General features: G+C 36.5%; 1 protein-coding gene across 1 annotated transcript; it reads left to right on the forward strand.

Annotated features, from left to right (window-relative positions):
* The first annotated feature begins 15 nt into the window (after positions 1 to 15).
* mnat1 (MNAT1 component of CDK activating kinase) lies at positions 16 to 27,918 on the forward strand. Its single transcript, XM_067421868.1, has 8 exons — positions 16 to 224; positions 7,993 to 8,145; positions 8,233 to 8,306; positions 8,410 to 8,513; positions 10,446 to 10,586; positions 11,217 to 11,348; positions 20,443 to 20,564; positions 27,538 to 27,918. Exons 1-8 carry the CDS (start codon positions 136 to 138, stop codon positions 27,650 to 27,652), a joined length of 930 nt encoding a protein of 309 aa, XP_067277969.1. The 5' UTR covers positions 16 to 135; the 3' UTR covers positions 27,653 to 27,918.
* The last annotated feature ends 2 nt before the right edge of the window (positions 27,919 to 27,920 follow it).

Here is a 27,920-nt window from a genome sequence, read left to right on the forward strand (position 1 = left end):
GTACTACGTATGTTTCCTGCCGGGCTGGTTTAAGTGTAACACTGTTGTGCGCTCTGTTGTGAGCTGTAGAGTGCGTTGATTACTGTTATTTATTTATTGTATTATTGTGAAGAAAGACTCTTACGAATAATAATAATGGATGATCAGGGATGCCCGAGGTGCAAGACGACTAAATACAGAAATCCATCACTGAAACTGATGGTCAATGTGTGTGGACACACGCTGTGAGTAACTTACCTGCTGTCAGATTTCTTACTCAAACCTGTACAAATCTTGAACCTTCATAGATCTATTGAAGCTTAATTCATGATGTCCATAACAAATAAAGTTTATTTTTGCTTGTTTATGCTATAACCAGGTCAATGTTTCAAGCTGTGAGTGCAGGGAACCGATGTTTTTCATGCCATCTAACTTTTGTTTCTCTCCTGTTTGCGAGGCTCTCCTTACAAAAAATTCCAATCGCGACAATGGCTTCTACTGTAAAACCATAATAATTTAAATTTAACGTATTGTACTTCAAATAGTATTGTATTTTGATACATGTGCATGATGACCAATAGACGTCAGATGTACTGTCTATACGCAACAACAAAAAGGAAAAGTGACATTTCTGTCAGACCAACTGACACAAAACAACTGACAGTTTTATTGTAGTATTAACAATAACTAGCAACTATGGTATTTTGGTGGAAATTTCCATGAAAAATATGTTGAAGTCACCAGTAAATCAAAATGGACAGTTTTTTTTTCTTATTTTGTAATATTGCAGTATTTATTATAATGATTTTTTTTTCTGGTCGAGGACAGGACAACCTCACATGAGATCACAGCAATAGCAAACCACAACCATTCAATCAATTCCTGATGGACAAAATCAAGTTCCCCCCCAAATCTGTTTGTTAATGAAGCCATTTCACTACGTCAGTCACAATAGGGAAGAAAAGACTATCGCAACTTCTGTTTCAAGCTCACTTTAAAGATGAAAAAACAACAAGTTAGATCAAACTAGCTATCCATGTGGTGCATGTGAGTAGTCATACAGCCACAGAAAACTGAACAAAGAGGGAGTATGTGGATCATAGGTGATATGTGTCTGAAGTCATGTGACTCCTCGTGCTTTGGGTGCCCTTGACCTGCAGAGAACGTAAGGATTCGCAGTGGACTGCTGACCTTGGACTCAGAGAGAGACCATATGAATATATTACACACTGATGACACACTGCTGGAGACGGTCCAGCACACTCTCCCCTACTCAATTCATGAGGGTTTACCTCTATGCAGAACATCGGGAGGAAGGAATTACAGTTAATAAGTGAGTGTAGCCTGTGATTAAATACAGTTGATAGAGTGGAAGAAGATATTGCTTCTGGTGTTTCTTCAACAATGGAGAGTTAAAGGGTTTCACCCAAAATGAAAATTGTGTCATTAATTACTCACCCTCAGACCTAAGACCTTTGCTCATTTTCGAAACTCAAATTAAGAGAGACTTTATCCCTTTATATGATGTGAACAGATTGAATTTAGGTTTGGTTTTATTCTCATATAAACATTGATCAACTCACACATCAGCTATGGTAAACGGAAGCTCAAGCATGTTCACTTGACGTGCGAGATCCAATGAGGTTCGTTATTGTGTTATCCAGCATGTTTGAGCTACTGCAAGAACCCATAAGGTTAAATCTCGTGTGTTATGCAGCATGTTTGAGATTCTGCAAGAACCCATAAGGTTAAATCTCGTGTGTTATGCAGCATGTTTGAGATTCTGCAAGAACCCATAAGGTTCATTATTGTGTTATCCAGCACCTTTGAGCTTCTGCAAGAACCGGTTCATTCTCATGTTATGCAGCACGTTTGAGCTTCCTCAAGAACCAATGAGGTTCATTATTGTGTTACGCAGCAGGTTTGAACTCCCTCAAGAACCAATAAGGTTCATTATTGTGTTACGCAGCACGTTTGAGCTTCCTCAAGAACCAATGAGGTTAATTCTCATGTGTTACGCAGCACATTTGAGCTTCTGCAAGAACCAATGAGGTTCATTATTGTGTTACGCAGCACATTTGAGCTTCTGCAAGAACCAATGAGGTTCATTATTGTGTTACGCAGCACGTTTGAGCTTCTGCAAGAACCCATAAGGTTCATTATTGTGTTACGCAGCACGTTTGAGCTTCTGCAAGAACCAATGAGGTTCATTCTCATGTGGTACGCAGCACGTTTGAGCTTCTGCAAGAACCCATAAGGTTCATTATTGTGTTACGCAGCACGTTTGAGCTTCTGCAAGAACCAATGAGGTTCATTCTCATGTGTTACGCAGCACGTTTGAGCTTCTGCAAGAACCAATGAGGTTCATTCTCATGTGGTACGCAGCACGTTTGAGCTTCTGCAAGAACCCATAAGGTTCATTATTGTGTTACGCAGCACGTTTGAGCTTCTGCAAGAACCCATAAGGTTCATTCTCATGTGTTACGCAGCACGTTTGAGCTTCTGCAAGAACCAATGAGGTTCATTATTGTGTTATTCAGCACGTTTGAGCTTCTGCAAGAACCCATAAGGTTCATTATTGTGTTACGCAGCACATTTGAGCTTCTGCAAGAACCAATGAGGTTCATTATTGTGTTACGCAGCACGTTTGAGCTTCTGCAAGAACCCATAAGGTTCATTATTGTGTTACGCAGCACGTTTGAGCTTCTGCAAGAACCCATAAGGTTCATTCTTGTGTTACGCAGCACATTTGAGCTTCTGCAAGAACCAATGAGGTTCATTATTGTGTTATGCAGCACGTTTGAGCTTCTGCAAGAACCAATGAGGTTCATTATTGTGTTACGCAGCACATTTGAGCTTCCGCAAGAACCAATGAGGTTCATTCTCATGTGGTACGCAGCACGTTTGAGCTTCTGCAAGAACCCATAAGGTTCATTATTGTGTTATGCAGCACGTTTGAGCTTCTGCAAGAACCAATGAGGTTCATTATTGTGTTATGCAGCACGTTTGAGCTTCTGCAAGAACCAATGAGGTTCATTATTGTGTTATGCAGCACGTTTGAGCTTCTGCAAGAACCAATGAGGTTCCTTATTGTGTTATGCAGCACGTTTGAGCTTCTGCAAGAACCAATGAGGTTCCTTATTGTGTTATTCAGCACGTTTGAGCTTCTGCAAGAACCAATGAGGTTCATTCTCATGTGGTACGCAGCACGTTTGAGCTTCTGCAAGAACCCATAAGGTTCATTATTGTGTTACGCAGCACGTTTGAGCTTCTGCAAGAACCCATAAGGTTCATTCTCATGTGTTACGCAGCACGTTTGAGCTTCTGCAAGAACCAATGAGGTTCATTATTGTGTTATTCAGCACGTTTGAGCTTCTGCAAGAACCCATAAGGTTCATTATTGTGTTACGCAGCACATTTGAGCTTCTGCAAGAACCAATGAGGTTCATTATTGTGTTACGCAGCACGTTTGAGCTTCTGCAAGAACCCATAAGGTTCATTATTGTGTTACGCAGCACGTTTGAGCTTCTGCAAGAACCCATAAGGTTCATTCTTGTGTTACGCAGCACATTTGAGCTTCTGCAAGAACCAATGAGGTTCATTATTGTGTTATGCAGCACGTTTGAGCTTCTGCAAGAACCAATGAGGTTCATTATTGTGTTACGCAGCACATTTGAGCTTCCGCAAGAACCAATGAGGTTCATTCTCATGTGGTACGCAGCACGTTTGAGCTTCTGCAAGAACCCATAAGGTTCATTATTGTGTTATGCAGCACGTTTGAGCTTCTGCAAGAACCAATGAGGTTCATTATTGTGTTATGCAGCACGTTTGAGCTTCTGCAAGAACCAATGAGGTTCATTATTGTGTTATGCAGCACGTTTGAGCTTCTGCAAGAACCAATGAGGTTCCTTATTGTGTTATGCAGCACGTTTGAGCTTCTGCAAGAACCAATGAGGTTCCTTATTGTGTTATTCAGCACGTTTGAGCTTCTGCAAGAACCCATAAGGTTCATTATTGTGTTATGCAGCACGTTTGAGCTTCCTCAAGAACCAATGAGGTTCATTCTCATGTTATGCAGCACGTTTGAGCTTCCGCAAGAACCAATGAGGTTCATTATTGTGTTATGCAGCACGTTTGAGCTTCTGCAAGAACCAATGAGGTTCATTATTGTGTTACGCAGCATGTTTGAGCTTCTGCAAGAACCAATGAGGTTCCTTATTGTGTTATGCAGCACGTTTGAGCTTCTGCAAGAACCAATGAGGTTCCTTATTGTGTTATGCAGCACGTTTGAGCTTCTGCAAGAACCAATGAGGTTCCTTATTGTGTTATTCAGCACGTTTGAGCTTCTGCAAGAACCCATAAGGTTCATTATTGTGTTATGCAGCACGTTTGAGCTTCCTCAAGAACCAATGAGGTTCATTCTCATGTTATGCAGCACGTTTGAGCTTCCGCAAGAACCAATGAGGTTCATTCTCATGTTACGCAGCACGTTTGAGCTTCCTCAAGATCCAATGAGGTTCATTCTCATGTTATTCAGCATGTTGGAGCTTCCGCAAGAACCAATGAGGTTCATTCTCATGTTACGCAGCACGTTTGAGCTTCCTCAAGATCCAATGAGGTTCATTCTCATGTTATTCAGCATGTTGGAGCTTCCTCAAGAACCAGTGAGGTTCATTCTCGTGTTAAACGGCACCCTTGAGCTTCTGCAAGAACCAATGAGGTTCATTCTCGTGTTAAACAGCACCTTTGAGCTTCTGCAAGAACCAATTAGGTTTATTCTTGTGTTAGGCAGCACCTTTAAACTTCTGCAAGAACCAGTGAGATTCTCAACATTTAACATTCTCACGTTACGCAGGTTCGGTTGAGCTTTAAGTCCACTGATCAGTGTTTAAATGTCAATAAAAGCCTACATTTAAAGCTGTTCATCATATAAAGCGATCTTTATGAACGTTTTGAAGTGTCCAGTTGTCAGTTGCATAGCTGTCAATGGAGGGACAGAAAGCTCCCAGATTTATGAAGCTGTATCTGTTATGAAGACGAGCAGGTTTGAAATGACATGTGAGTAATTAATGACAGAATTGTCATTTTTGGTGAGCTATCCTAATAAACGATTTTACAGTTTTTCTCAGTTATTAATTAATTCTGCAAAATGTAGTAATTCATGCTTTAAAACCTAGTTATTGATAAGATTTTGATAACTGAGTGGATCATTTTGTGTTATCATATAATGAAAGAATGTTTAGAAGTTGTGGAGAGTAAAACAGAGTTAACTCCTTAGTTTTGATTAGCAAGTCATGTGCATTTAGTTATTTTGCAAATTGTCAAACCCTTTTTTGCACTTTTTTTGTTACCAAAACTCATGCAATTTGCTTGAGTGAATAAGACATCTTAATAAGCAACTGTTCAGAGATATGAACTGACTGATTTGAGAAAAAAAATCTTATTCGAAAAATTGAGCCAAAGTGATTTTAAGATATTTCAAAAAAGAAGCAATATTTACTTTAATTTGTTTTTTAGTTCTTCACCTCATATTCATAATAACGATTAATGTAACTAAAACATTTGGTGGAAATCATGGCACAACTGAAAGACAAAATTGTGGAAAACTTTATATGTTTTGACATAATTATTAATTATTTATGATTTCACTCTTGACAATCTACAAGGGTAAAATTATTAAATAGATATTTACTCAAGCATTTGAAAAACTTTAATTCTTCTAAAAAACACCAAGTGGACAGGTTGTCGAAGAACATGTGTTTTGTGTGTCCTTCTGACCTGCTGCAGTGAAGAGGGAAGGACACAGGTAGGTGTGTGTGAGAGATAGTTAATGAGAGGGACACAGGTAGCGTGTGTGTGTGTGTGTGTGTGAGTGTGTGAACTGCAGAGGTTTGCAGTTTTTGTGTGTACGTAATGGGGTCAGTTGTGCTGAGTTAGAGAAGTGTAGTAACCTCTCAACATGCTGACAAACACGGATCGGGAGAGGAGGAACGAGCAGGGAATGTCTAGCATTTATTCACATGAAAGTCTGTGTTCTTACTGTTTTGCAGGCTTTTTTGAAGTCTGTAGTTCTCTCTCGCATACACCCACTTTGTTCAGGTCATGGGTCAGGGAAAAGCAGGGTATGTCTGCCCTCTAAAGTAATTTGGAAGTAAATAATTGAGATTCTTTTGAGAGAACCCAGGGCGGACATCGGCTAATCAACAGTGCTGCATTTGATCAAAATGAGTAATATTATGAAATATTACAATATATTCCTTATGTCGTGTTCAGGTTATTTTGAGCTGAAGGGGATTTTCTTTTCCCTGAAAATGTTAGTTCATGTTGTTGCATTGGACTAAAACTTACTTGCCCACACGGGGTATTACTACTTCCCGAAATGTCTTGGAAAAAGTTTTTTTGGAAAACTTTTTTGGAAAACTTTTTTGAGGGGATTTATTTCCACCATGCCACACTTTTTTGTGTTCCTCCCGGTCATCAATTTGGTGATAATATAGAATAACGAGAAGTTTATAAGCTATTCATTTGTAGGAACACCACAAGTGTGACTCAAAAAAGCATTTCAAAACAAACTTCTTGGTTAAACAAAAAGCACACTAGTGTGATTAAACGATGCAACACCCCCCCCCCCATATTTTGTTGAATATTGATTACATTATCTACAAATAATGCTTTTTTGAGAATAAGATTAGATCAATCAGTTCCCAAAATAACTACAAAAACCCTGTCCTAATTGACAGAAAACAAGTTGATTAAAAAGTCATTTTTGATCAGGAACAAATTTTCAACACAGCGTTCTTTTGTAATATTTTAAAATGTTAATCCTGTTTTGGCTTGAATTAGAATTTTCAGCAGCCATTACTCCAATTTTCTGTTTTGCACGATCCTTCACCTTCAGATGTCATTTTTATATTCTGATTTGGTACTCTATAAACCTTTATTTTTATTATCATTGCTGGTTCATGTTTTTGTGGAAACTTTATTTTTTCAGGATTCTTTGATAAATAAAGAGTTCAAAAGACCAGCATTTTAATTTTAATTTTACTTTTGAACTCTATTTATCAAAGAATCCTGAAAAAATAAAGTTTCCACAAAAACATGTGCTGAATTCCTTGCTGAATAAAATCATTAGTTTAATTAAAAAATAATGATTAATCTCAAACCTTTGCATGTCATTTTTTTTGTATCAATTTATTTAAAAAATCTAAAATAAAATAATATTTTTAAATTAATGTTAGATTTTCTTAACAAAAGCCAATGTGACAAAAAACCATAATTCACCCCTCTATAATTTCCTGTCTATAGCAAAGATTGTAAAAACTTGGCAACACTGTCTACACGCTCGCTGGAATAAACGATCTTTGCCGGTGTTGTAACAAAATAATAATTTAAGGTTACACAGAGTACTTGCCAACTTGATCATCATTTCAGAGATAAATAGTAAAGGTGAATGCATATACAAACAAGATTGTTTACAGAAAGTTTGTAATTTTGAACAGGGAAAAATCTAATTTAAAAGAGCAACGTATTTTGATAGCTGATAGGAAGAGAAGGAAAGAATGAAAAGGAAAGTCGAGCCGATTGGAAAATTAGTTTACTGTATTTTTAAGAAATCTACTTGAAACTCAGCATAAGTTATATGCATAAATCCTGGGCAAGAAGTACCATTGGTTTTTAAGACACACTGTTCTGTCAGCCCTTAATGTGTATGTCTGCTTTGCCTCAAAACCATCCCATCATCACTCCATTATGATTGAATAAGACCACCACACACACACAAATATCAGGCCTCTGTTTTATCCATTAGTCGAATTTATGGTTCCTTTTGGAAAAATTCTATGGCCAAATTTCACTCTCTGCAGCAGTGAGATGATTGAAATGTGTGTTTGTGTGGAATCGCTTCTGAAGGTTTTTCCAGCAGATTTCACATTTCATTACTGTTTATTTTGACTCTGTGTCAGCAGACCTTCTGTCAGTGTGAGTAAAACGTGTATGTGTGTGTGTGTGTTTCAGGTGTGAGAGCTGTGTGGACATGCTGTTTGTCCGTGGCTCAGGTAACTGTGTGCAGTGTAACACTCCTCTCAGAAAGAGTAATTTCCGCGTGCAGCTTTTTGAAGATCCAGCCATCGATAAAGAGGTGGAGATCCGCAAGAAGGTTCTCAAAATGTATGTGGCAGTGTGCGTGCACCCAAAATTGTCTTAATGGTTAATTAATTATAATATTTTAATGAAGCACTTTCTTTCATCTTTCAGTTATAATAAGAGGGAATTTGATTTTTCCACCCTGAAAGAATATAATGACTACCTGGAGCAGGTGGAAGACATTGGTGAGATGCATATTGCCATTTATTTATTCATATTCATACGATGCATTTGTTTTAAAAATATCTGTAATTTTTTTTAAATGTATTTCCTTGTGTGTCTGTCCAGTGTTTAACCTGACAAATAATGTAGATGTTGAAAGGACCAAACAGATAATGGAACAGTACCAGCGAGATAACAGAGACGTTATACAGAGAAACAAAGCCAAACTGGTGAGTGTGTGCATGGTTCTGATTGGGCAAATGGATAATTTCACACAAGCAAGATCCCATATCAGCCTCAACCATTTGGACAATACAAGCATATACACACAACTGCACTTTTAATTCTTTCAAGTAAATAATATACAGTTGCATAAATTATTATTTTATAGTTTTATGTAGAATAGTTGTATATAGACTATACAGTATTTTTTTCCAGGGAAATTAAATTACAGTAATTAAATACACCTATCACTGCTTAAGATACAAACTTACTTACTTACTACACTACTTAAGATTTTATTTTATTTTATTTTATTTTATTTTATTTTATTTTATTTTATTTTATTTTATTTTATTTTATTTTATTTTATTTTATTTTATTTTATTTTATTTTATTTTATTTTATTTTATTTTATTTTATTTTATTTTATTTTATTTTAAATCAAGGTTCCCACTTGTCCTGGAAAACCTTGAAAACCTGGACAATTTCTGATAAATTTTCCAGTCCTGGAAAACACTAGCCTGACGTGGTCATACTCATTTCTAGTCAGAATATAAGTCTTGATACTGCTCCATTAATTATGGGGCATGTTTCAGCTGAACCAGGAAAAACATCAATTGGATGGACCTACAACCAATCAGAGCAACGAAGCGACGCATAACTAGTTGTCAAATGTCAACAGAACTCAGCTGCACTGTGTTGCCAAGTCTGCGATTTTTCCTGCTGGAGCGACCTCAATTATGTGATATATAGACCCCGGGAATGCGAACTGTACCAGGCAACCTTGCCAAAATAACACACATTTTACCCCCAAAACGCCGTATTTTTCCAGAGAACCCTCTCGAGAAGCTATTTTGGGCTGGTATTTGGCGAGTTTTGTTGTAAAAACTTGGCAACACTGTCTACACGTGCGCTGGAATAAACGATCTTTGCCGGTGTTGTAACAAAATAATAATTTAAGGTTACACAGAGTACTTGCCAACATGATCATCATTTCAGAGATAAATAGTAAAGGTGAATGCATACAAACAAGCTCCCCGTTTAGGATTTAAACAAATTCAACCAAGTGTCTTTGATGAAGTGGACGATTATGTTACTCTTAATCATCTGTCCATCATCATCTGAAGCCCCCGCTGACAATTTGATTGGTCCGGACAGTTTCTGTTCGGGCATAATTACTCCTCTATGGATCAAGTCCAGACCGAACTGCACGAGCTCAAATGCTGTGGGCGGGGCTGAGTTCGGCTGGCATCCAGGCTAGGAAAACACATGGAAAATTAGAGAAAATGTCCTGGAAAACTTGTTGTTGTCCTGGAAAATATTTTTTTAAAGTTTATAACTGGCCCAAAACAATTACTGTTGGTTGCATACAACTTTTATCTCACAATTCTAAGCATTTTTTGTTATAATTGTTATATAAAGTCAGTATTGTAAATGTTACGTGCATGGAGGAATATGGCTGTTTCTTTCCCCTTTCACTTTCTCCGCTATCACCTATATAAACTCACAACTATGAGTTATAGTCAAAATTGCGAATTCTGACTTTTTTTCTCACAAGTGCGAGTTATAATTTCCAATTTTGAGGGAAAAAATACAGACTATATGCGAGAAAATCACAATTGCAAGAAGAAAAAAAATCAGAATAGCGAGATAAAAAGTTGCAATTACCTTTTTTTATTTGTTATACTTTGGTGGAAACAATCATCCTTAGTCATAATGTATGAGTAAGAGCTCATATTAAAAACTATTTTTTTAGTTCAGTCAAGTTAAAGTTAAGTTAAAAGGCCTTTTAAAGACTTTTTAGGGCAAGATCCTTGTCTTTTATTCTCGCTGTAGTAAAATTGAAAATGTCCTGGAAAAGTCCTGAAAAAAATGATGGTTGAAAAAGAGTGGGAACCCTGACTGATGAAATGATTCATTTATTATTATCTCTATGCTAGACACGTGAGCAGGAGGAGCTGGAGGAGCTGTTGTTACTGGAGCAGCAGGATTCAGAGCAGAGGAGACTGGAGACCCTGCAGGAGGAACAGAGACAACTACAGGCCAAGAGGAAAAACAAACAGGCCCTGCTGGATAAACTGGTATAGAGTACACACACTTTAAAGTTGGCATGAAACAGAAGTTTCTATAGTCCTTTCTGTCTTATTGTGGCATATATCTGATTGAAACGGGGGTGGGACTTATGTCCGTCGGGAACTGATTGGATCACTGTGGTTTGCTATTGCTGTGATCTCATGTGAGCGACAGGTTGTCCTGCCCTCTCGCCTGGAAAACCCGTCAAAAGAAGAGATGCTGCTGCACGAGAGAGGGGAAGTTATTTTGATTAAAGTTTAAAAGGGCATACCAATAAAAAACGTGCATAGATTAATCATTTAAAATAAATACATCAATATCCCATGTAGAAAGAAAAATGGTAAATTTTGATTTCATCTTGACTTTAGGTGTTAATTTGGTCCTTGGGTTGATAGCTCATGGCTTTTCTGATTTCGCATGTGTTCTTTATGTCCATGGTTGTTAACTAGTGATGTGTAAAACTATAGAGTTTTAGTGCTCTGACACCTTGAGCTGTGGTGCTTATGCAAGTTCCAGCTTCTGTTATTTCCCTAATGTTCCCCTCCTACCCATCACTGTCCCCTCTCTACTGTCAATTAAAGTGTCAAATTAAAGTTCAAAAGAAAAGCGTGTCTTGAAAGTTGTGTTTGTGTTTGCAGGAGAGTTCCAAGTTACCTGCGGCTGTGCTCTTGGCCCAACATAAAGATCGAGCCGCCCAACTGGAGACCCAGATAGAAAAACAGAAGCAAAATGTCAAATCAACGAACATCTTCTCTACTGGAATAATGATGGTAAGGAAACAACAGGCGTGCTCGTAACACACATAATCGGTTGGATTGTCAGTGCATTACATTTTTAATGAAATTGATTTATAATTAATCAAATGAATCCTTGGATTTGCTGAGAAAAGCCACAAAATGAAGGCTTATGATTAGTCATAATTAAAAGCATTCATTTTATAATTAATACATATTTAATATTAATATTTATTAACATATAATTAATAAAAATATGTATTTGTTTTGATTTTATATATAAAATGTTTAATCTATAAACATAGATTTTGAAAAAAAACGTAACTACTAAATTTTAATTTTAAATGCTATTAATTTGTTTCTAAACATCTCATGTATCATCAGATATACTCTTACTTGTGTAATATTCATCACTTTTCTTAATACACATGCTCTAGCTTTCGCGTCCACACAGACACACCAGCATGTTTGTATTAGCCAGTGTTTGAGTATGACGTGGGAGTGTGTGTGTGTTTATATCATTTTGTGGTGCGTCTGTATTGTAAATCAGGTAAAACAGGTTTGTTCTTTTTTAAAAATCCCTTCAGCGGTCACTGCAAAGGACACAGACCTGAACCAACATGTCATGAATGTGTATGCAAACTTGAAGGAGGGGGGAGCAATACATCTTTAAAAACTGCCGTTTGAGAGTTAAAACAGAAACGGCATGCACAGTTGTGTGTGCGTTCGTGTATCCAAGTGCATATGTTTCCACAAATGTGTCTTGTAGTTGGCATGAATAGATGAGTTGTGTGTATGTTGGCATGAATCTTGGAGCAGAGAGGATAGTACCGGCAAAAAAGTGTTTGTCAGCTTTGGATGGCTTTACACAAGGCAGGAGGCACGCTTACATGGTTATATTTAACACGCAGATGTTTCTGTGCTGGGCAGTTAAGCAGTGTGTGTGCTGGTCTGACTTTTTGCAGGCAGATTCATACGCCGCATACATGTGGAGAGAGCCAGTAGAGGCTTTAAGATCAAAATAGTGTGTGTTACAGGGCATAGAGAGGGCATTGGCTCGCACACTTGTTACTTGAGCTCAGTTAATGCCAGCTGGAGGGTCCACAAAGCTCACTTTATCCCCACTGAACCTGTGTGTTCACTAGTGTTACACGGTAAATTCAGGACACTTTCTTCTCAGTGTGAATTCAGTGACTGATGATTATTTTGCTGTGACTAGGACACGATATTTAAGATAATGTGATTGTGAGTGTATTTTGTTGTATTTGTGTTTATAATATATGTGTGCTTTTGTGACATTTTTCCCATGCAGAGCAGTGTGAGTGTGTGATCATTTCAAAATGTGCTGATCTGAGGTGAATGTGTGTGTGTGTGTGTGTGTGTGTATGAAGGTCAGCAGAGGTGCTGATAGACAGTTTATATTTGTTGACCTTGGAGCGTCCTGAAGACTTGCATAGTCAGAGTCCCGATGCTCTCTCCTGCCTGATCCCCCGTGTGAAACAGAAATGCCTTTCGCCGTTCTCTTGCATTCCACTCGATTTACCAAAAAAGAAACCATAACAGAAATTTGCTCGGAACACTGGGTTTTATGAGGTTTTGTGAAAAACTACTTTTGTAAATGCTTTTATGGACAATCCTTGTTTGAGGAGGTTTCAGAAATAGTTATCAGCAAAAAATATGTTTTGAACTGAAATACTGTATAGTTTGGCAGTGTTTCTCAACCTCACAAAACATCCAAAGGGGTGCGCAATAGGACTTAAAAGTATTTTATAATATATTAAAATGATCTAACTCTAATCTAAATAATCCGATAAATCAACATATTGGACAATAAGAACTAAAATTATTAAAAGGCTAAATGCATAAAAAATACTTGCATGAAATATGCATGAAAAATGATGATGTATGATGATTTTCAGCACTTTTGCTGTCCTGTTGTCAAATGCATCAAATGTAAATGTAATTTTTTTAATGCCAAAGCTATGTTATTGTTATCGGCCCAATAGGAAAATTTGGCCAGTATTTTAAAACCGATAAATAATGGATTATTTCCTTTAGCTGAGACACTTCAGATGCCCACTGTTCACCATGATGGTTTTAAATTGCTTGAAATATGATTGGAATCATTTTGAAAAAAAAAGGAAAATACAGTTAAGTGCAACGCAACTCTCATATATGCTACATAAAATCTCATTAAAATTGTGTGCTTGGGAAATGTATTTTAATGGTGAGACTTTTGTTTTTGTAATCAGGCTCTCAAAAACTATATAAAAATTTCGATTTCGATTTATCAGCTAATATATAGCTGATAAAAGGTTGTCGGCTTTCAAATATAAAGAATTATTGGCATCGATAATTTTGACTAAATTAGGTTCAAGCCATCAGATTTTTAAAAAAATGTTCAGAGATTTAATTACCATCTGTATGGGCTAGTTGCATATGGCCAGCATGTTGAATTTTGATCTAGCGAGTGTGTGCATAGACACTAACAGTTTTGCGTGACGCCATTGCAGAGAGCCTGAGAAAGATCTTTTATAGTGTTATATCACTTAAAATACTACTAAGATCTGTATCATTGCATAGTCAATATAGCATTTAAAACGCACTCGTTTAAGTCAGGTGAAGGAATGAAGTACACTTTACTGTCCACATACACACACGCAATTTCTCATTCCCGGACCAATTATGTAAAAACAAGGTAAAACATTATACAGCCCCATCAGTTATCTACGCATTCACGCCATCAAGAAATATTTTATTTCTTGAAAATATTCATATTACATGCACTTATTGTGCAACATTTTAACTAATAGGTATAAAATATCTTAAAATTATTATAATAATACACTGGAAACCTGTAGACTACCTGGATCAGAAAAATATGTTTTGTGCTTCCCTGAGAACAGACTTCTCAAATGAAAGCTTATAACCATGATAAGAGAGTTTGCATAAAATATCCCCTAAACATTCACGTTTGCCCTGTGAGACCCAGGCTACAGGTGATCTCCATAAATACGATTTTCTCAGTTCTGCCCATATTTTCATTTTCAACTTGCTCCATCAATATTGTGACCACATATTTTACATTTACACCCTGTTCTCTTTGCATAAATCATCTTTTTAGATAAACAATAGGGCTGTATAAAGATAATCTTGATAAATAGTTGCGATTTAATACATTTTTGTTTTGCTGTCTGTAGTTAATGCAAACAGTTTTCATTAAAGGTCCCGTTCTTCGCGAGTTTTCGAAGCTTTGGTTATGTTTACAGTGTGTAATATAACATGAGTTCATGTTTCGCATGTAAAAAAACACAGTATTTTTCACACATTATTTACTTATCTGTACACCACTGTTTTCTCTGTCCTAAAAACGGCCTGATGATTTCCTTGTTCTATGAAGTCCCTCCTTCAGAAATACGTAAGAGTTCTGATTGGGTCAGTGCTTCCCATGTTGTGATTGGACAGCAGCTTAGCGCACTTTGCCCGGAAAGGTCCCGCCTCTTACCATAACGGGCAGATGCAAGCTGAATGCACTCTTCTCCACGTGGGAGAGCAACAAGACCACGCCCCCTATTTTGCGTGTTCTTGTGGGCGGAGGGTTAGTCAACAAACAGTTCTAGTGACGTCATGCAAGGAAGTGCAGGGATGTAGTCCAAACCGGTCGTTCGCTGTAGGCTTTGAAAGGGAACTTCTTTTAAATAAAATATCTCGCTTGGCATTGATCTTTGAGCTTTATAATTTTAGAGGTATTATTTATGCTCTAACAGCAACATTACACACTAACTAAAGTTTGAAAGATGGAATCGTGAAGAACGGGACCTTTAAAGCTGATTTAAAATAACACTCGTGCGTATATTTTACTCATAGTAAAATTTATTCTAAGTGCTGTTTATAGACACCAGATAGATAATGATTTATGCAACAGATGGTCTCTACTCATTTTACTTGCACAAAAATAATGCAGTAATTAATAGAAATGCACAGAAAAACTCTGAACATAAATAAAAATTTAAATCACAAATAAATTAAATCACATAAATAATACAAAGAGTTAGCAATAATAATGTTATCAAATAAAGTTACTAAACCATGAGTCCCTACACTGTATTATCATGCTTATTTATATCTCTGACGAGGATTGATACTTCTTTCGGCTCTGATAGACCACCATCTTCTCGTAAATGTTTAAAACATTCATCATATATATCTAAGTTTCATATATAAGTTTCTCCTTACAGCAAATGCGTACGTCGCTAAGACCGGAAGAGTATGAGCAGAAGTAAACATGCACACACTCACTTCGCTAAGGCTCACATACGCCATGGTGTGCGCCTAGCCCATTATATATAGAGCATATACTGTAAACAAATATGGACGTAGTGTCTGTGACGTCACCCATAAGATTCTGAAGTGCACTTTTGAAGCATAAAGTAGAGATGAGCTAGCTGTTGTCTTGGCAGCGTGTCATCGTGCATCACGCCCGTATAACAGAAAATGGGCAAAGAGGCAGGGCGTGGGAGGAGCTGAGGTGATGCGATGACTAACAGACAGCAGACAAACAGCTATCCGCCTGTCACTCGAAGTGGCCACACCCTTAATTATGCTAAACTTTAAGGCTTTATATAACATAAACGAATGAGTTCTAAAAAAAATTCACCCCCCTCACAGTTGTCATGAAGGGCAAAATTAGCCGACCAAAACACCAAACACCAAAAACACAATTTGCACCAGGCTGTAAACATGTTTTTTCTGCTGTAAAGTTGGCCATTTTAACATGGAGTTCAATGAGATTCTGCTTCCTTGTCCCTTCTGGAAGCCTGTCCCTAGTGACCAGCCGAGGAATTGGAGTTTAAGTTATGTTTGTATTGATATAAAGTTATACATTTATTATTTATTCAAACCAAATGTTACATTAAAGTGATTTTTAAATTTCAGTCAGATGGCTCTATTTCAAAGGGGTGGTTGCATGCGATTTCACTTTTTTAACTTTAGTTTGTGTGTAATGTTTCTGCTTGAGCATAAACAGTATCTGCAAAGTTACAGCGCTGAAAGTTCAATGGAAACGGAGATATTGTCTTTTAAAGTTGTGGCAGTTTATTGCCTTCAAAAACGTCCGGTTTGGACTACTAGGAGCTTCTTCCTGGGTTGGTGACATCATAAACCCTTGCTATTAACATAAACACTCCCGCAGATGTGACTTCTGGCCGTAATGGTAAGGGACGTGGCGTTTCCGGACAACCTGTGCTTGGCACTTCAGCCAATAAAAACACATGAAACTACATTTGGCCATCTAACCAATCTAAGACCATTGCGTTTTTCGGAGGGATGGGCTTCATAGAAGCAGGAAGCAAACGAGCCGTTCAAAGGACAGTGGAGGCAGCGGTGTGGAGTAAAGGTAAAATATAAGAAAAATACAGCGTAAAAAAAAAAAGATGTATTAAGACATGTTATACTGCGCCCTATAAACACAACCGAGCCTGGAAAAAAAGCATGGAACCACCCCTTTTACAATCTAAGCACTGTGTAAAGCGCACTCAGGGCGTTGCACACAGACATTTGGCTCTGTGTTTGTAATAAGTAAAGTGTACGCACTTTGTGCACCCGCCTATTACTAACGCGCTTTTTAAATAACAAACAAATATTTTTTTTTTTGGTCAATTGCGCAGTCGTTTTCAGTTACATCAAAATAGCAACACGTCAACAATGTGCCTGAACCAAGTGGCGACCTCCCATGATCTCTCTTGAAGCCAATACGGAAGTAATGTAAACTGCAAGTCATCGACTGGCCACTAGGGACAGGCTCCAGAAGGGAGCAGAATCTCATTGAGCCCCATGTTCAAATTCACATCTTTACAGCAAAAAAACAAACATGTTTACAGCCTGGTACAAATTGTGGTTTTGGACTATACTGCTAAATTTGACCACCAATTTTTTTATAACTCATTGGTTTACGTTATATAAAGCCTTAAAGTTCTGCATGATTAAGGGCGTGGTTACTTTGAGTGACAGGTGGATTGCCATTTATCCGCCGTCTGTAGTCATTGCGTCACTTTAGCTCCGTCCACATCCCGCCTTTTTGCCAATTTTCTGTTATCCGGGAGTGACACGGAGATGAATCGCTCGCAAGATGGCAACGCCCAGCTCGCCCCTACTTTAAGCTTCACAACGACTTATCGGAATCCTACGGGTGACGTCACGGACACTACGTCCATATTTTTTTTTTACAGTCTATGGCCTGAACACACCTCATTTTCAGACCAGCACACCCATGGGCGCAAATGCATTCGCTATGTAAACAACAAAATAACAGGGCATGAAAATGATAACTGTCAGGCTGAAAATAGCAAAACAACGTACAGCCCTGGATCTATGTTATGTCTAAGTGGGTATGTGTAAGATCAAACTTTATGCTGATGGTCAACTTGGCCCGCTCTGGTGTCCTACGCTGGAAGAGAATAGCATAACAGTCATTTACATAAAGTCATAAAGGTACAATAACAACTTTTATTTTTTTATTGTTTTTAATTATGGTCAGTAGAACTAGTTTTTGGTTCAAGAAACTTTCCTACAGAATTGTTTATAGTTCCCTTTAAGATTATGTATCTGTTTTGGAAACAAAGCGTTCTTTTGTTCTTTTACCCAAATAAACTTTCAGAAGGAATAGTTTATAACACAATTTTCCAAACCCAGTTCACACATTCTGGTTGATACTTGTAACTGAATGTTGGCAAGAAACAAGACTAACACACCTAAGAAATAATAACCGGTATTTGTTGTTTTGGTGAAGAAAATGTATCACACCCGCAGATTGAACAATCAAATGAGCCATTGCATCGTGGTGCCTTTCCTGTGCCAGTCAAAATGGTCTGTGCCTCCCAAGACAGAAGTCTAAAATGTAGAACCAGGGGGGATAGTTTATTTTAATAATGTAAAAATCAAGTCCACCTCGTAAAATGATGTTTACTATGTGTTGATGTCAAACATATGAACTGATTCACTGCCCAGGCAGGGGTGAGGTTAAAGCGCTGGACAGCACTGAATGTCGAAATGCTGCAGATTTATGATTGATTTGAACATAAGGCCCCGTTAAACAGTGTGTAACTGCTCGGAGTGAAACCCTGAATGCACAGACAACTGGAGGGGCATTTCAGCTCAGGGATTTCCCTCCCTCCCCACCCCCGCACAGTAATGAAGATGGATCGAGCCAGCAGCTCTGTTTTAGAGACGCTGGGGAGTGAATATGTATCTATAGTCACTCAACATGCACAGCATCAGCAGCATTTCTTTATATATACGCACACAACACCTCAAATGAATGTTGAGTGCACAGATGTTCATAGATGTTTGAGTTGGTAAAGATTTGGTGGTGGTTTACTGTACGTGCCAGAGTTCTGATGAGTTTTCCACTGGTATCAGGCTGTTGACAGGGTAATATATGGTGGGACGGTGTGTATGTGTTGACATGGAAATCTTTAGATTGTGTTTGTCTGTGAGATGAGACATTGAAACTGATCAGCTGGGGTAGACCAGAGAATGTATGTTTGTTATTTTGAGTTCATTATAAACCACCAGCATTTTGTACATGTGAATTGCTGTGTAAAATGTTTTAGAGCTTGCAAGTGCGTGTTTGTGCGTCTGCACGTGTGTGTGCCCGCGTGTGTGCGTGTGTGTCTTCCTGGGTCTGTTGCAAATAAATAGTTTTTGGTGAGTAAATAAAATAACTTGTTTAAAAAAATAATATTTTAGAATATATACTATCTTTCAAAAGTTTGGGGTCAGTTATTTTTTTAAATATATGTGTATAACTACTGTTATCCTCATCATCGCAACATTTATTGATTAAAAATACAGTAGAAACTGTAATATTGTGAGATTATTACAATTACATTTTTTATTTAACAATTAACAATTATTTAACAATTATTTAACAATTAACAATTTAAATGTTTATATTTTTATTCATTAAAAACAACAACAACAACAACAAACGTATTGACCCCAAACTTGTGTGTGTGTGTGTGTGTGCATTTGTTTTGGACCTTGTTTGTGTATTTAAGATGCTCACACTCAGAAATGTTTGAGGAATAATTAATGTTTAATGTTCAATTAACATATAAAACTCTACCCTCACTAGTGCTTATTTTCACCCTCTGTTTTCTTGAATCTCTTTTGTTTCGCTCTCTTTTCTCTCCTTGTTGTGTCTTCCATTATTTTACATTGCTGTTTAAATGCATTCAGTACTTTAAGGCCAAAGTAAAGAGAAGCTCTCCCGTGGAAATTCCCTCCCACACACACACACACACACACACACACACACACACACACACACACACACACACACACACACACACACACACACACACACACACACACACACACACACACACACACACACACACACACACACACACACACACTCCCTCAGTGCTGTGGTTTCTGTCTGTCTCCAGCAAGTTCAGCCTCCCTTGTGTGTGTGTGTTGGCAGTGAGTGATGTTGTCATACATCTTTAGATCCCCTGCTTGGATCTGGATCCATAGAGGGATGTGTGTGTTTGTTGGCGCTAATGCATTTGTGTGTGTGACTTTATCCCAGACTGAATATCTGTTAGTTGTGTTTAAATGAGGTCATTTACATAAAATGTTCCATTTAAACTCAATGAGTGTGTTAAATACTCTCACCTCAAAGGGTGATAAATAAAACTGTAATGTGAAATAAATAAATAAATAAAATAGAATTAGATAAAATGTTTGTTATCAGAAAATGTAACAAAAAGTAATATATTTTAAAATTGAATGTAACATTTTAAGTCATTTTAAATATATATATATATATATATATTTAATTTCTATACATAAAATGTACCTACTTCCTCGATGGTTGTCCTGACGAGTTGTCTCTGTGACGGCCCTGTAAAATGTGTCAGGAGCAGCCCTTGCCTTTTTAGCCAATCAGAACACTTAACCAATCAGAAGTGATCTCAATGCACATGGTTGGGTTGGAGGGTGGAGTTTTGGAGAGAGGGCGTCTATCTCAAATTTTGTTTAGTAGTGTTTTTAATTGACTACAAAATCTGTCCATTTGTAATGCCAAAACACTAAAATGTGTCTTTCTATCTGTCTCTTTTCTTAGGGTCAGACCGTGTCTTTGGCATCCGTGTCTCGTGTGGAAGAGGTTTTGTACGTCTATCAGCCTCTGTACATTGAAACTTACGGGCCACCCGTTCCAGAGCTGGATCACTTGGGCAGAAAAGGGTAATAATCAAGTATATTTTGTTAATGTGATTATATTATTCATTATATTACTTTACATTTTTTTTACATTGCAGTATATTATATATTATTAATAAATGGTGTAAACAATAGGATAATAATTACAATTTTTTTTATTATTTCCATAAAAATAAAAAAAAGTGTCACAAATTTACGTCTGATTAGAAAGCACATACTTTCTCTCTCTCACTCACTCTAACACACACACATATAGTACGGGCACATACTTCCACAGAACAGTGTTGTCAGCACAGCTCTTATGATTTTATGACTTTTTTATAACTTTAAAGCTACATGACATTCCTCACTAGTGAGGGAATAACGGCACTGTTCTTGAAGTAGATAAACTTACAGTTTCGCTATTAGTAGAGAAGCTGCTCAATTCACACACGCTTAATCTCCACCCCCTCTCTAATAACTGGATTACTATTTATTATATTATATTATATTATATTATATTATAATGTTATATTATATCCTGTATGTCAGTACATTAATAGGCAACGATGAACAGACTACATATAATAAAATAAAATAAAAACTAAATATTAATGCATCAGGTTATTTTTTTATACCTTCACTCTCCCCTTTCTGTCAGTGAGAATGCGTGTTTGACAGAGATAAATGACCTCTTATTCAAACAAATAAACCACATCTCCCATGGTGCACTGCTCCCAGGATAAACAGGAAGTCTGCTGACATTTTTGCAATGCTTGCAGTTTCACGCTTCACTTAAGTTTGACTTTCTCTGTAAGACACACACTCTTTTCAAACACACAGTCTTAGAATCTATACTAGTGATTAGCTTGGATGCAATGATTTTCATTCTGAAAATCGTAAGATTTTCATTTCATATTCACTATACCCTACCCAGATAATCATTTCTTAATAATCTCAAAAAATCTACTCCAATGAAGCATCCCACTCCATGATAACTCAGCTTTGATTTGAATTAAATATACTTTATCACTAGGGGGAAAAAAACCCTGTTAAACATTAAAGTAAAATGCAGTAATTTAAGTAATTCTTGCAGTAATTCTACATTTTATATAAAATCTTTTTATAGTAATTACTGTGCATTTTTAAATGCAATCCTAAATTATACACTTGCAGTTGAAATCCGTAGGGCAGAAATGCAACAATTGCCTCACAGTCTTTCATTGTAAATGTGTTTCCGTCACAGATACCGTTGATAGAGCTTAACCTATATTGAACACACGCACACACGCACACACACACACACACACACAGATATCTACACACTGGAATCTTCAGCAGAGGATCTTATGATGTGGTTTGAGCTGAAAAGCAGAAGACAGGAGAAGAAAAAGAGTGAGGGTTATGAAAAGAGATGATAGGGTGGATCACTTTCTCTCTTTGTTTCTTTTTCTCCGTCTTTTTCTTTCCTCAGTTTTTGCATCAAAGAATTTGTCCAGCTTCAGTCTTTTGAAGTCGAGAGCGGACGAGACGTTTGTGTGTGTATGTGTGTGTGAGGTTGACAGAGAGACATATTGTTTTTTGCTATTTGTCTTAGTGTGTTTTGACAGTGAGTTAGTGGAGATTTATTTTGGACTGGTTTGTGTTTTTGGAGGGTCATGTATGTATTCACTTCCTTCTCCCCCCCCCGGTGCGAACCCCGTCCTATGTGTCCGTCCCTGTTCTGTACCTGTATAAATACAGATTGGGTGGGGCATTTTATTAAAGACAGCTGTGTGTGTGTGTGTCTTGAAAAGAGGTGATTGGGTTGAAGTTTCCTTTTCTCTACACACACAGTTTTCTATTGCAGTCTACGTATATGTGTTGAATGAATAAAAGATTAGTTTTGGGAGATAACAGTGCCATAATATGTCACTCTACTCTTACAGTGTTGGATATAAATATATTTCAAAATTTGTCTCTACAAGTCCCCCTTGATGGATCAGTAATCTTCCATTCAGAAACTCTCAGGACACACACACATTTTCAGTCAGCGTTGAGTGATGTCTCTGGTGAGTTTGGAGGCATGTCTGCAGAGTTTTGGAGAAGGTAATTAGTTTAAGAGACATTAGTTATTATTGGACAGGACACAGCTTGTATCCAAGTCTGTGTTTACATTAATTAGGTTTTGTTAAAGTTTAGAAATAATCAAAGTTACATTACCATTCAAAAGTTAAAGTTTTGCTCTTTTAGAGGAACTGTTTTCTATTTATATATATATATATATATATATATATATATATATATATATATATATATATATATATATATATTTTTTTTTTTTTTTTTTTTTTTAAGTATTCCTGTAATGAAAAAAGCTGCATTTATAACCATCTCTTTCTCTTATTATTTATTTTGTGTTGCGCTTTTGCATTATTTTCAAATTTAATGCAGTATTTATTTTTTTAAAAATTTAATAAAAAATAGGTCAATTAATCCGCAAGTTCCAGAATTTCTCAGTACAATTTCCTTCAGGCAATGAAAAAACATGATTTCATCACCATGCTAATGTTTAGACTATTTTCTATAGAAACACACTTTGCCATACAGGAAGTCATCATGTGCCAGACAGGAAGTAATCCATCAGCAGGTCAGATGAGGGAGCATGTGTGGACAGGGTCAGTAGCTTTATTATGTTTTTCAACAGGAGTCTGGTTGATTATTGTTTATTTCAGTGGAACAAGTACAAGATATATTGTAAATGTAGCCAGTTCTAAAACTACAATTCTATCACTACTTAATAAAAATGTTAAGCACACATTTTTTAAAATATATATTTTTAAGGTAATTCATCATTCTGCTAGATCTTCTATCTAGATCTTGTTCATGGCATATAAACCTACCTAGTTTTTAGTCTGCTTTACACTGCTAAAAAGTGTTTATTTTATCATAAGTGGTGGATTGTCTAGAGTAGACCATCTGTTAAAAAAAAAAAACACAAAAACCTTGCCATTTCTATGTGAATTAGTTCCAACTGTAAGAATGTAGGGTTTGAAGGGTCAATGACTACAGAAACGTCTTCCATCCAACTGTCCATCTCTCAGTTTGTACGTTTTTTTTTTTTTTTTGGAAACTACATTTTGAGGGGCCTGATTTGAAATTTGCATATGCAAACAAGCCTAAAACAAAGATTCTGGCCTTGGCTTCAAGAGTACATTTGGCTTGCAAATGGCTCCTGTTTCTGAGGTAGCAAGAGAGAGTTAAACTTTAAAACCATACCCCGAGGGCAGATTATGGATAATGGATGGACAAACTAAACTTGTTCACCTTCTTTCTCACTAAATCCACAGATTTGAGTGAATTTTGCATTTCCCATTGGTGTGGCTTTTTCTTTGTGCAAGGAATGCTCAAACACATGATCTCCCAAACGTGTTTTCAGTTGCCTCATTCAGACTTTGTTGTTGCCGTCTCTCTTTTCAACATGAACCATGATTTGTGGCAATTTGGACACGTGCTGCCTCTGTAAACAGCAATGTACCTTTGGACCAGTAGGTTTTAATGACGCGTTATGCCCTGGAGGATCCCAGGTCGACTCTTGGCTCCTGCAGAGATGAGTTTACTCTCTGAACTCTGATGAGGATATTTGTGCTGTGGATGAGTTGTAGTCTGGTAGATGTGTGTCCGACATAGCAGTGCGGGCAACCAGATCTGTTTGAGGAATGTGTGTGTGACACCGACCCTGTTAAAATGACAGATTGTAAAGCAGCTGCATGAGTGTCCTCTTTTTTTTCGGATGGGAACATTTCTGTGCTGAATCCTGTGCTCAGAAAGACTTTCTCAAACTGCACGCACGCACGCACGCACGCACACACTCTCTCTTATGTATAAAAGGCTGACATAAAATACAGATCCCAAAAATTTCAACCCTGATATCATCTGTTTGACTACATGAGCAATATCAACAATATGTCCATCTTATGAAGGATATATCAGAGCTGGAGCCAGAGTCAGACAGCCAGTAAAATCCTCCCAAACATTTTGGTCATTCTCCAAACCCTTACATTAGTCACTTCTCAAAAAACCTTCCAATTTTCTTCTAAATCTTTTCTTCCCTTTGGTGTGACTCTTACATTCATGTCAAAATATGTATTATTAATATTAACTTATCTTAATTACCAAAAATATACACAACTGTTAAAAAATGCGGACCCAGTAAGATTTTGTTTTTATCCAACAAGGATAAGACTTCTACATTGTTACAAAAAACTTAAATGTTTAAAATGTATAAAATATTAAATGATATTTTAAAATATGTAAGGGTAATCCACAGATATAGCTGTACTTTAAACAGTTGTAATGCACGACGTGGAGGCAAAGCACTGTGTTAAAATTGTTTAATGCACAGCTAGCCGTGGATTATCCTGCTTATACCATGCTTTTTTCCAACATTGACAAGCTTTTCATCAAGCTGTTATTTTGCAGCACAATATTTGACCGAAAGGATAAAAATGATTTATTTTTGTCAGTTATGGCTCGTTAGATTGAGCATTCTTCCAGCTTTGAATCAGACACTGAGATAAAGTAATTTGTAACATTACATTTATTTGAATAAATAATATTTATTTGAATTCATTATTGAGAGAGATGAGAGATGCATGTGTAAATTACCTTCGTCTGTTCAGCTTCTCTATTAACAATGAAGCTGTGAGTTTAATTACTTCAAAAACGGCGATGTTAATGAGAAATATAATGTAGCGATTCAATAGCGAAGCTATTTTATGAATAATAATCGCAGCGTTGATACGTTTCTGTGCTCCTAAATTGCGCAGCGCAATCTCTGAGTGATGTTTGTGCGCGTGTGTTTCATTTAAATCATCATCATTAAATCAAGTTAATTAAACTGACTTGGAACTACCTGTGCATTAAACAATATTATTGCACACCTTCTAGCCAATCAGAATAGAGTATTCAGAAAGACCATGGTATAAATTAAAATAGAAAATGGTGACTTTTATTATTACTATACTATTTCACAATATTACTGTTTTACTGTATTTGTGATTAAACAAAATGCCTTGATGAGTATAAAAGCTTCTTTCAAAAAACCAAACTTTTGAACTGTTCTGTTTAATAACTACAAAACTAACATTTGGTCGCAAACAAACTAGATGCATCTCTTTTTTATTATTATTATTGCTATTTTTGTTTGCTTGGCTTTTATTGCCAGAACACAAAATCACACAGATCAAGGTTTTAATTTGTCTCATTTGTTTAAGTTTGACCATTTGAGGTGGACATACAATATTTTCTGAAGGTCGAGCACTTTCATGTTCACTTTTTGGTGAATAAGATTTTTTTTTTTTCCAAATAGGATTTTGTTCCCTTTTATTTTTAAAGATCCAGAATGTTTTTTTGTGTGTTTTTTTTCTTCCAAACATCCAAATCAGATTTTGAATGCAGCAGTTTTAGTGCATTTTGTTACAATCCAGGCTTACAATTTTCTTGCTGTTCCAAAGATTTCTTCTATTTTACCGATCATCAATGCTTTTATGACATGATTGTCTCGAGTACTTCAGGAAAAACTAAAAGCGATAGAATCTGGATTAAATGTGATGACAGTGATTCACTTGTGGAATTGTGTGTGTTTTGTGGATTAATGATGGAGAACTGAAGCAGCATTCTGTGTGCATTAGCTCATGGTCCAGCGCTTCAGTAATCTCTGTTTGTTTAGAAAGCGTGTGAAGCTGAGAGGAGCTTAAGTGTTTCTGATGATACCTGACCCTCTCTATCCCTCTCTCTCTTTCCATCGTTCTCTTCCTTTCACTGTAGTATCAGTTTACATGTAATTTTCAGTTTGCTCATAATGAATGGCCGCTGTGGACTCCAGCTGCTGGAGTGTTTTAAGGGTGCTGGGCTAGGAGCACAGTCTCACCCACAAGCATTAGGTTTCTGATATTCTAGTGGTTTGCGGGTAACCTGCATTTGTTGATTTGGTGAAAAATATAGATATAAAGATATTAAATATTGTATTATATTATATATTATTAATTAAATATTTGATATATTTTAGTTCAAAAACTACATTCTTATACACATTTTGTTTCTTAAAGGGATAGTTTACAATTTTTTTTAATTGTCATCATTTACTCACCATATTAATTTCTTTCTTCTGCTGAACACAAAAGAAGGCATTTTGAATGTCATTAACCAAACAGTTGATTAGCCTCATTTACTTCCATAGTATGAAATAAATAAATAAATAAAAATAATACTACTACAGAAGTCAATGGGGTCTATCAACTGTTTGGTTATCCATATTATTAAAAATATCTTCTTTTGTGTTCAGCAGAAGAAAGAAATTCATACGTGAGTTAATGACAATTTTGTGTGTGAGTGTGAAATATCTCTAAGTAACCATTAAAGAATTTGGAGTGAATAATAAAAAAAGAAAAAAAGAATTAAGGATTCATTCAATTGATAAAAAAAGGAACAATTAAAGGCCTAATGTTTATGTTACAAAAGATTTCTACTTCAAATAAATGCTGTTATTTTAAATTTTTCTGGAAGAAATAAAATCTCTTTTCAACATTGATAATAAGAAATGCAACAAATCAGCAAATTACTGCTGTTGTCAGACTTTATCAAAAAACTTAATTGTCAAAGGAATAAATTACATTTTAATATATTAAAATAGGAAAGTTATTTTAAATTTCACAATAGTTTTTACTGTATTTTTAATCAAATAAATCCAGCCTTGGTGAGCATTAGAGATTTTCTTTGAAAAACATTAAAACAAACTTACCGACCACAACCTCTAATAGTGGTGTATATTACATTGCATTATTTACACACAGTATAATTCTATTGACAACAGTTGGCATTTTATTTTTCTTATAAAGTGAAATTGGTTCTTGTCAGTGAAATCCATGAGAGCTGCTCCCTCTAGAGGATTGACCAGATTAATACTCAAAGCCATTATTGTGGAAACTGCTGTTAAACTATTCACTGTTATAGCTAATCATTCTCTCTCTGTGTGCAGGTATCTGAATCATGTGCGCACAGCGTCTCCTCAGGATCAAGCTGGTGGTTATACATCGGGACTGGCCTGCCATCGCGCCATCCAGGACGCTTTCAGTGGCCTCTTCCCCTTGTGAAAAGTCACTTCCACGCCACCTGTTCATCAGTCTACCTAAAGACCTAACAAACAAAGAGAAAGTCTGCGAGTGTTTGGACGCATGGGAAAGATTCCTGTGAAGGACTTTGTGAATATGGCCCCTTCAGAAGGCCAATTATAATATTATAAAGTTTATGTTGAATAAACATAAACAAGCTTTAATAGGTGTACAGATATTTTTGTTGATCAGGTTTGTTATTTTTGTACTGCTGCTTCAGTTAAATAAAACACAGAAAAGTATTTGTATC

This window comes from Pseudorasbora parva, chromosome 17 (genome assembly GCF_024679245.1).
Source record: "Pseudorasbora parva isolate DD20220531a chromosome 17, ASM2467924v1, whole genome shotgun sequence".
Classification (NCBI taxonomy): domain Eukaryota; kingdom Metazoa; phylum Chordata; class Actinopteri; order Cypriniformes; family Gobionidae; genus Pseudorasbora; species Pseudorasbora parva.